The sequence below is a fragment of the Adiantum capillus-veneris genome, chromosome 4, assembly GCF_014529385.1.
Source record: "Adiantum capillus-veneris isolate H3 chromosome 4, ASM1452938v2, whole genome shotgun sequence".
NCBI lineage: Eukaryota > Viridiplantae > Streptophyta > Polypodiopsida > Polypodiales > Pteridaceae > Adiantum > Adiantum capillus-veneris.
Window position 1 is genome coordinate 40,235,423 of NC_140934.1, and position 11,698 is coordinate 40,247,120.

At 42.5% G+C, this 11,698-nt stretch overlaps 1 protein-coding gene across 1 annotated transcript; it reads right to left on the minus strand.

Moving 5' to 3' along the window:
• Positions 1-1,978: 1,978 nt before the first annotated feature.
• LOC147459016 (uncharacterized) lies at positions 1,979-3,770 on the minus strand. The gene is made up of 3 exons (XM_086511528.1): positions 3,680-3,770; positions 2,532-3,364; positions 1,979-2,386 (listed from the first exon to the last, which is right to left on the minus strand). Exons 1-3 carry the CDS (start codon positions 3,768-3,770, stop codon positions 1,979-1,981), a joined length of 1,332 nt encoding a protein of 443 aa, XP_086367654.1.
• Positions 3,771-11,698: the final 7,928 nt, after the last annotated feature.

Below are 11,698 nucleotides of genomic sequence, written 5' to 3' on the forward strand. Positions count from 1 at the left end.
TGAGGAAACTATAAATCAAGTCTGGGCCAAAAATCTCAATGAAGACATCATATGTGTATAATGTCTCTAAAGGCCAAAATGACCAATCGAAGGGGATTTCTCACTTCCAATGCCATTTTCCCATTTTTGTTATCCTACAGCTCAAGTTCCATCAAGTTTTGATTCCTTATACCCATCTAAGCACAGGTTTCAGAATTTTGAAGCTCTACACCTACATTTTGGCTTCAGACGGCTTCAGACACATGAAAACAATTCCAATTCAAAATCTAATACCACACAACCCTATGCCATGCTAAAGCCCATCTCTAGTACAAGTTTGAGCCCTTTTGGAAAAAGTAGACATCATACGCATATGATGTCTCACTAGCCTAAAAATGAACCTAGGAGCTAACTTGACCCCTTATAAGCCTTCACCACATGATTTTGAGAGTATCTACCCCATTTGAACCTCCAACTTCAAAACTTGAAAGGAGTTCTAATGGTCACAACTTGCCCAAATGATATCCAAATTGAAATTTAGGCATATATACAGGATGTACATGCTATGAGCTATGCACATATGAAAAATCAATTCATCTTGCACGCTTAGACATCATACATGTATGATGTCTCACAACATGAATCTGCACCAAAAAATACAATTTTGAACACATGCATAGCACCCTTAGGCCCTGATTAGCTTGTGTTTTAAATTTGAAGTCATTTGGATGGCTAGAAACTGAGAAAATGCCAAACTTTGTGAACAACGCTAACTTTTGTACTTGGAGTGCCTACAGGATCAATGGAAGCTAGCAAATCACCAAAAAAAAAAATAGAGGCTGTCCTTAAAGTATATCATTGCAACCACCGAACCCTATACAATACCCGAAGAGACAAGTACCTCACTTTCCTTCAGATGATCAAAGCCTCCTCTCGCATATTAGCCAAAGCATTACTAAACACAATCATCAAAGTGCAAGCATAGAAAGCTTTATTTGAGAAAGACCTTTCCTCCCAAATTGCTAAGTATATACCACAATCGTCGTGCTCCAAGAACCAACATTGTGAATATGAAGCTCCTTAATCACCTTTGTTTTCTTTAATATTCACCAAATGCCATGCCAACCATATCACGTTGCCATATCCCATAATCTTTTTACTTCAAGAGACGCCATTATCTCACCCAAAGAATCCCAAGCATTATTTATTTGTAATCATCAATACTGCAAAAAGTTACGGCTCTTTCGTAAGAAAACCTTAAAACCTTTTTTTTTCTTTTTATGTGTGTTTTTCTCTCAATAAACATGGGACGTCACGACATCCACCCCCTCTGAACCTGCACATCCTCCGGCATGTGCCAACCGTCTTCAGGTTGTTAATCTTCATAAGCAAAAGTATCACCAGAAGCATCTTCTAGAAAATACATCTCATCATCTTCTTGGCATCCTCCAGAATCTATCTCACCCAGAACCACCTATCCTTCACGCTTCTTGAATAATTTGATCCTCTTTCCTGCAATGGGTACTTTAAGCTTGATGCCATCAAGTTCTCTGAGCTTGTAAGTTCCATTATCATAAATGTGCAGCACAAGATAAGGTCCAAACCATCTCTTAGCCATTTTACACATGGCCGAATATTGATTTTCCAAACTGCTATCATAAACAAGTACCCAATCTCCATCTTTGATAGTATATGGTCTCAACCTATGCTTCTTGTCAAATGCGGTTTTATTCTTCAATTGTGCCTCCTTGAGCTTATCTATTGCCTGGTCAATGTCTTCTTGGCGTCTTTCAAACTGCCGAATGCGCATAGCAAGCAAGTCTTCGATTGACATTTCTGATTCCCATGGCAATATGGTCCAAGAAACAATGGTCTCTTCTGTAGGCATGATTGTCTTTTGCCCATACATAAGTTCAAATGGATTAAATCTTGTAACTGAGCTATGAGTAGTTATATCAGCCCATAGAGCAAAAGGTAAAAGTTTAGGCCAATCACCAATTCATCCTCTACAAGCCTTGGCCAAAGCTTTAACAAGAGGCAGATGCCCTCTTTCACTTTTTCCATTACCTTCCGGATTATATGCTTTAGTAAGAGCCAACTTGATTCCCAATCGATTGAAGAACTCATAAGCTTCATCTGCATCTAATTCTCCTCTATCTGCAATAATCTTTCCAATGCAACCATATCGGCAAATCACATTCTCAAGAAAAACCTTGCATACTGAACTTGTAGCTTTGGTACCCAAAGCTCTTCCTTCCACCTGGTTAGTGAGATCCTCTCTGGCAAGGACAATATACCTCATTTGCCAAATACCGACTGGCATAGTAATCAAATCTACAACCCACTTATAATGCATAGCCAATGGATAAGTAGGATGTAACTCATCTTGATGTCGCACATTTGAATACTGTTGACAAACCATGCAAGTCTCCACAAATCGAGCAATATCTTTGTACATGCCTTTCCACCAATAGTGGTCTTTAATCTTGGCAAAATGTTGCCCAAACTCCTCTATGTACTGCCCATAAATTCTCATGAAACTCTTTAATTACCTGTTGTTGTTTTACTTTCTCACATACTACTCGTTGTGGTGATCCTCCTGGACGTTTTGGCTGCTTCCACAAGTGCCCATCTTTAAGGAAATAACCATAAGATTTCTTCCTGATCCTCCTGTATTCTTGGTCACTCCATTCCTCTTGCCTGGTGAGAGTGCTAAGATAACGGCCTATCAAAAGCCACTCTCCATCGTACATCCCATCTAAAAAAGCTTCAAAAACACGAGCAAGAACACTACAACTTGCATGCAAATGAGAAGAAGTATAAAACTTTAAGCCCACATCATCACTCTCTGTAAGCATCTCCTCCTCATCTTCATATATGGCTCTTGATAACATATTTGCTACCGGATTGTCCCTTCCTGCAATATGACAGAATTCAGGATTAAGAGACTTAATGAAAGCTATCCATCGTAACATAGCAATATCCGGAGTGGAGCAATTCGTGATCATTCCTATCAATGGCAAGCAATCAGTCTCCACTACAACTGAAGCTCCAATAAAATACTCCTTGTTAGAATTTAGAGTAGTAGCAATGCCCCAAAGCTCTCTCTTAACCTGTGGGTAACTTTGTTGACAAGTGTTAAGCACCTTTGCACAAAACTGAATAGCATATCTATGACCATCTTCATCATCTTGACCAATAGCCCATCCAATGCCTGTAGGACTAGTGTCAACCGTCAAAATCACTGGCCAGCTTCCACATTTATAATCAACCTTCCTTAAGGTAGGAGCATCCAAAAGCATCTTCTTCAATTTTTTGATGGCCTTTGTATGAGTATCTTCCCACACAGATATTTTCCCTTTTCTTAGTAACTGGTAAAGTACTTCTGCAACATGAGCAAAGTGAGGTAACCAAATACGATAAAACACGCAAGCACCCAAAAAACAACCGACTTCAGTAACTGATGTGCATGAATTCTTCATCCTTTGTATTGCTTCCACCTTAGCTGGGCTTGGGCATCGTCCATGTGGCCCACACATATGTCCAACAATCAATATTTCTTTGGCACCAAAAATTGATTTTTGACCTGAAAGTGTTAGATTTACCTCTTCAAGTTTAGATAGAATAGCTTCACAATCTGCAATATGCTAAGCAACAAAGCTTCGGCACCCCCTCTGATCTTTTATCTTGTCTTTCAGACCTTCTTCACAACCCTTCATTGGCAAATCAATAAAAGACATAGTAATGTGAGGAATGAATTCTCTTAACACCTTGTTCATTCCATTCGTCATGTGAGCAACAGAATTTGTGGCACCTTGTGATAAAGTACACATCCTTACCAACCCAAGTGGAGTACGCATAGTAGTGAGATCCCTTGAGAAGCTTGCTGCTGCATATAGGCTGCAAACTACTGTATCATTTGTTGCATTGCTACTTTCTGTGGTGTCAACATCTTTTGCTACCAAGTCCCACCCCCGCTCGCTTTCACGTTGTGAGCGGGATGGAAACACACAGAACGCCTCTATAATGACCCGACACACACTCTTGGAAGGATACACACACACATTATGGGGCACCACTCGGCTTACACAACCAGCCTGGCCGAGACAGGAAACACACAGACGGAGTGAGAAGAGAGAGATTTCCCACTTGCCCACTCAACACTCACACATACACACTCACACACACACTCTCAATTCAGCTAAAAGGAGGAAAATTACTGTTGTTTAGACTCAATGAAGCTCATCCAAACACCAATGGGGCAAATAGTTTACACAGTATTGAGGAAATACACCACATACAACCACAAAGTTAAGCAGAGGCTTCCCTCACGAGAGAAGATTACACATAAAAACAACAGAAAATCTGTGAGGAATTTGGCAAAATGGATAGCGCCATTGCGTCCGGAACGCCCAAAACGCCATTTTACAATGTCACATTGCTCAAATCCAACCTCGGATGAGCAGTTTAGGGCCAAAAAATGCTCCAAAAACAGCAAAAACACACTTGCGGCTGTTCCTCCTCTCTTCTCCACGTTTTTTTCTGATCTTCTCTCAGTTTTTTCAGTTCCCACACTTAGCTTTATTACTTGGTCACCCTTGGCCTTTTAGATGACCTCAAACGGACCCCGAACAGGCCAAAAACTGACCTCGCAGTGCATAGTTGTCACCTTTTTGCATCATCCGCACACCTAGCACTCAGCTTTTCCCAATAATGCATCCCGCAACCACGTGAAGTGGCCCCAAAAAGTGGTCCTCATGATGAAATTTCTGCATAAGTATCACAAGAAAACACCCACGTCGTGTCCGTACTTCTCCACTTGCAAATATTGACCCCATTCGGCCTCCTGACGCCACTAGATGCCATCTGACGCACCTGCTTACCTCATGTCATCGGCCCGTGGATAGCTTCCTCGAGAAGTTTTACGCGCTACCAACTCCTCATTATTGTAGAAAAAACACACTGGTACTGGTAACGATGAAAATCGATGCAGTATGTACACCTTGTCCTACCTGTACACATGTGGGCCCCACGTAACCACCTGGCTCTGGAAAATGGGCAATCCTTTATTTGATGCACCATGCATGGGTATGTACATATGTGCAATCCCTTTCTCCAAAAAACTCCTGACATAATTTGCCCATCCCCTAGCCTGCTAGATCATTCATCATCAGCAGCAGCAGCAAAAAGCGATATGAGACTCGCAGCGTCACAAGTCTCCTCATCCTTCACCAACACTCCTTGATCCACAGACAACTCATCTTGCTCGACCATCATCAACCTAGCATGATACAATTTAAGACGCAATCCATTTACCCTTGACTTATGTAGAAACCCATCCAAGTTAGCCAACTGATATGTACCATTCGGGAAACACTCCACTACCTTGAAAGGGCCTTCCCACTTAATTTGAAACGTCTTTTGGAAGGTGTTGTCCAGCTTACTTTTGTAGCGCAAAACCAAGTCATGCTTCTTGATATCCTTACTTTTGACCTTTTCATTTATCTTTGCCAAAGACCTATCTTGAATCTGCCCATAATGTTCCAATGCTCTCATCCTATCCAGCTGAACCTCTTGTAGCTGTAAGAGCCTCTCTTCGAATGCATCACTAGGCGGCCCAAGTAGCTTCTCTAGCATCTTTACCGCAGGCAACTCTACCTCCACAGGCAATAGTGCTTCCTTTCCATATACCAAATGAAATGGAGTAAACCCTGTACCTGTCTTCACCGAAGTACGGTAAGCCCATAATGCACTAGGCAATTCCAAATCCCAATTCTTTCCTTGGTGCTCTCTCACTTTTGAAAGAATTTGTACCAACTCGCCATTGAAACTTTTATTTAAGCCATTACACTGCGGATAATAAGGAGTGGTATGCTGGTGCCTAATCTTCATCTTTGCGCATAAAAAGTCTAGCAGTTTAGCTCTAAATCCTGGCCCCTTATCTGAAAGTAGCTCGAATGGCACCCCAAACTTGCAACATATTTCCTCATACACAAATTTTGCCACATCCTTTGCAGTGATTTGTTTTACTGCTATAGCCTCTGCCCATCTAGAGAGATAGTCCACTGCAGTCAAAATATAGCTTTTTCCTCTGCTTGTGATAGGTAACGGGCCTATTGCATCAATCCCCCACTTTTCAAACACATCAAATGCCATAATGGTTTTTCGTAGCTCTGGCTTCAACACCCTCTTCCCAAATGCTTGACACCTATTGCAAGACCTACACCAATGGTGAACATCCTTGTGTAGACTAGGCCATACATACCCTTCTTGCAAGATCTTATGCAAGGTGATCTTTAGAGCAAAATGGCCGCCACATGTGCCTTCATGATTCTCTTCCAACACTCTGTAAAGATCCTCCCGCCAAGGTACACGTCTCAACACGAGATCAGCCCCTTTCATGTATAAGACATCACCAATCAATTTGTACATGTATGCTCTACGCACAAAACCATACTTCTTAGACTTCTGAATCTCCTTTGGAATGATTCCTGTTAGCAAAAACTCCTCTTCTTGAGCCAAACTTTCCCGGCCATGATAAAGAGGTAAAGTGGTCCTTAACACAAATAGCTCCCCAATCATGCTTTGAGCTGCTTCATGTGCCTCTCCATTTAGAGCACGTTCAATGTGTCTGATGCTCCATGACTCAAACTTTTTTAACAGGCCTTTAATTTTGAAACACATTTCCTTCAATGAGGTGTTCTTGCTCTTCCACACACCCAGCACTTGCTTCACAACTAACAAGGCATCACCTTTTATGCTCAACCTTCTAATCCCATGCTTCAAACAAATGTGTAATTCGGCTTCCAAAGTAGCATATTCAGCCTCATTGTTACTATGAGCATCCAATTTGAACCCTCTCTTGCATACTAGCTTACCCTCTAGATCATAAAGTGCTATACCCCCTGAAGCCGCATCATGGCTCTTCCTGTATGAGCCATCAAAGAACAAAACATGTGCATTGCTGATATGTGGCACGTCTTCATCTACCCTTCTCACCACCTCTTCCTTAACAAGAACGGGATTCTCCTTGTAAGTCAACAAATCAGCTAGGGTAGCTCTTGTGCTGTCTTCCACTAAAAAAGAGAACTCAAACTCTTGCAACTCAATTACCCATTTCTTGACCACATTTGACATGTTAGTGCCATTAATTAGCTCTGGCAAAAAGGCATAACTCGTCAAGAAAACAAAAGGTCTTGGTAGCAAGTAATGACGAAATCGTCGACAAGCAAATACTACACTGGCCATCACTAGCTCTACTTCCGAGAATTTTCTCTCTGCTACCAACTTCACTCGACTTGCACAATACACTGGCCTCATATAATGGCTACCCTTCCCCTTTTGCAATAGCATGGCCCCAATGGAATCATCCCCTACTGATGGATTTACATAAAAAACTTTCTCCCAATCAAGAGCCTGCATGGCTGACAACCCCCCTAACACCTCTTTCACCTCTTGAAACACTTCTTCACACTTGTCATCCCATTGCAATGGATCATGCTTTGCCACTTGTTGTAATGGATAAAGAAGCTATGAAGACAATGGAATAAACCGCGCCATATACTTCACCTTGTGTATAAAGGTTGCCAATTGCTTCGTACTCGTAGGTGATGGAAGAAGGATAATAGACTTAACCTTGTCAGGATCAGCCTCAATGCCATTTTCTGACACCATGTGGCCCAATAACTTCACCCTTGGCTGTGCTAGATGACATTTCTTTGGATTTAGTTGTCCTCCACATTCATCATATCGAGCCAATACCATCTGCAACTTCTCATGATGTTCAGCCCTACTGCTGTAGACACAGAAGTCATCCATAAAAGCTTTAACACAACTACCAATGAATGGTTCCAATACCCAATTTGCTCTCTCTTGATAGAAAGATGGTCCATTTGACAACCCAAATGGCAATACCGTGTAGCAATAGCAGCCCCATGGCGTAATGAAAGTTGTCTTTGTTCGGTCTTTAAGAGCAATCTTCAATTGATAATAGCCCGAAAAACCATCACACACACTGTACCTCTCATAACCTGCCACTGAATCCAAGATCTGATCGATGAATGGAAGAGGGTATGGGTTCTTCTTACTGGCTGCATTTAAGGGTTTAAAATCTACACAAATCCTCCACTTTCCATCCTTCTTTGGACTAACAACTACTGGACTCATCCATTCTGTGGTCTCCACTGGGACTATGAACCCTGCCTTCAATAACTTGTCCACCTCTCCCCGCAAGGCCTCCATTTGCTCTTGACCCATCCTTCTTAGCCTTTGCCGCATTGGCTTAGCACCTTCTTTCAGCTCTATATGCATCTCTTCTCCTTTGAACCCTCTAATCTCTTCATATGAAGTAATGAACAAATCAGGGAAACTAGCCAGCATGTGCAAATATATCTCCTTCTCCATAGTTGAGAGGTCTCCACTGATCATTTGTGTCATCAATTCCCGCTTCTTTGACAATTCAACCTTGGTTTGCATCAGCCCTTCAATCACTTCATAAGGCCCTTCACTTTCATCTTCAACCTCATTTGCAAATGAAACTAAACCAGACTCCTGGATTTCTTTGTCCATCAAAAGAAATGCAATATCAGCATCCTCATCACTGCTGGTAGTACTATCACTGTCCTCATCAAACACTGTGGAATAGTCTTCATCACTAGACTCATCCTCATCTTCATAAAGCTCCTCCAATCGTTTCCTTGTGTCCATATTATAAATCTTCTTGGCACCTGTCTTTCCATAGAGGCTAATCGTACCACATCTCCAATCTTGAACAGCTCCCACTGCACGTAACCATGGTCTGCCCAGTATAATAGGATATGCTCCCAACCCCGCTGGCATCACATGAAAATCAACCACCACCTTTGCATCATATGCCTCCACTTCTAAGCTCTTTACAACACCCAAAAATTTTACTTTCTGATGGTTTGGTAATCTTATCCGGAAGCTTGACACCCCACTCACTGTAAGACCCATCCTCTCAACACATGAGTGTGTTATGACACATATTTGGGCTCCGCCATCAACATAACCTTGTCCCAGATTTTTTCTTTTGTGCCACACATCTACTATTGGACAAATGTCTGGTAGCTCATCCATTGCCAACACCTTTACTGAACCTCTCTCTGGCTCTTTCTCCATTGGGTTAACCATTCTCTTCCGCTGTCACTTTAGCTTCGGCACCATCTCTATAAGCTGCCCAAAAGTAATATCGGCTTTCCTGCTCGTCAGATCCTCCTTCAAATCATAGCTTAATTGCCCATCCCCTAGTGGAAAATCGGAAACATGAAACTTGTGACGAGCCCTCCTTTTCCTCTTGGCCTTGACATCCTCACCTTCATGGCTCTTTCCCTTCTTCTTACTAGGACCTAGGGTACTTCTTCCTTCCTTGTCCTCTTTGGTCCTCTTCCCAATAGGCATCACTAATGTATCCTCTAGCTTTGATGCCTTCTCCAAGGTGACTACACTTAGCACTTTTGTCTTTCCCTTTTCCTCCTAGGTTAACCCACTGGTTCCTTCATCTCCCTTAATTTCGATGCCATAATCATTTGACCCAGTTAGCACCTTTCTTGGTAATGGATACATGTCTCCCCCCATCCTTGGTGTCTTATCACATTGCGGGATGATGTGTCCCAACTCTCCACAATTGTAACATGTGGGTGTTTGCCTCCAAAACCTACCATTGCTTTGCCCAACACCATTCCTGGGTTTTTCTTCACCTCCTGGATGATTTGCAAACCTCCTTCGACCTCGATTATTTCCCACATTTCCTAACATGTTTAGGCTGATATTCTTCATTAAATCTACCACTTGCCTCATGTCTTGCCTTAGTCCATCATCTTGCACTGTTGTAGTGACCACTGCTGGCATAACTTGAAGAGTAATCGAAACCACTGGTTCGTAATGAACCCCTGGCATGCGACCTTGTAAAGAATCCATAGGCTAAAACTCAGGCCTCTTGGGTGAAGACTCTACCCCTAGCTGGCTCATTCTTCTCAGCTTCCACTCTTTGTTCCTTGCCACCTCCAATGCATCTTCATATGTCTTAGGCTTCTTTAACTCCACTCTCCAACGTATATTCTCCCAAAGACCAACCAAGAACCTGTCCTTCTTCATCATGTCAGGTGGGGGTACCTATGGTGCTAAGGCATTGCACATCCTCTCCCATGCCAATGAGAACTTACGTATGTATGCATCTACTGGCTCACCTTCCTTTTGCACCAAAGCCTGTACTTCTTGCCACACTTTGTCAGGATCTTCTATCTTCACAAACTCCACTTCCAACCCATGCCGTAGATTGTCCCAACTCAACCTTACGGGTGGATCAGCCATACGCAACTCCTCTTCAAATGCCTTGGACCAAACTCGTGCATCACTCTTCAAACAGATTTGGAGAAGACGTAACATCTGTGCAGGGTCATGAATCTGGTTGCTAATGCAGGCAACCTCCATCTTTTCCAAACAGTCTTCCACATCTTCATCACTTCTTCCATGAAACTCCGGATAAGAGAAAGCCATGGCTACCCAAATTATGATGCTTTGAGAACCCCTTCGAACACACGTGCAAGAACCCAAAATTTTTCACTACCCAATCCTCAGAAACTTCAATGGAGCTCAGCTTTAGATAAGGACAAACACATGCACATCAAATGAGTTTTCATAGTTAATCATTGGAATTACAACAGGCAAAGGACATTCCAGGATCTCTCGTAATCTTCTTGGCCCGAACAAAAAGACTATGCGCTGCTGGAAAAAAATCTTCCTAGACACATGAACATTTATCTGGATTCTCTGAGTTAAATGAAAAGGAGTGAATTGAGGGCCATTTTGATCATCCATGAAAGTCAACCATGCAGCTCCCAAGAAAGCACACCTGTCTTATCCTTTGATTTTGTCAAAATTTCAGCAGCATAATAGCATAAATGGCTCAAAAGACCAAAAACCAACCATCATAACTTGGAAAATTTTTGACAGAGTTTCCCCAGAAGTAGAGCAGTGAGAACTCAAAATATAGAGTGTATGTGTATGCATAAGCTGCCAACAGTAGAACTCGAGCATCAAGTAGGAATCACTAGTACATAGCCTATGGCGAGGTCACGAAAAGGATGCTCCAGCCACCTGTATCACCGAAAGGATCTCACATTTGAGAATCCCCCAGCTCAATAAAACCTCACGCTATCGACCCTCTCACGAAAGCTTATGCAAACCTCGTATAGTCAAGTCTCAGAAATGACTATCTTCCAGACCAAGTCTCAGAAATGGCTAGGACTGCCAAATAAAACCAAGTATGGCTCCACAAAGGCGTACAATGGCAATATCCACAAGTCGCGTACAATACAAGACCATGTGCTCAAACAGACGCCCAATGATGCATACACTCAGAAACTGCAAGTGACTTCCACTTGCCAGTATATCATTGTACTCCAGCTACCTGTACCTGTGTGAATCACATGTACCTATACATGTCCCTGTAACCTGTAACCTGTAACCTATAACCTGTGATCTGTAATCATGAATCTCAAAGCTTGAAGCTTGAAGCAGAAGGTACTCGAAGAAGATCCTCCGTGGGGGCACCAAAAGAATGTGAGCGGGATGGAAACACACAGAACGCCTCTATAATGACCCGACACACACTCTTGGAAGGATACACACACACATTATGGGGCACCACTCGGCTTACACAACCAACCTGGCCGAGACAGGAAACACACAGACGGAGTGA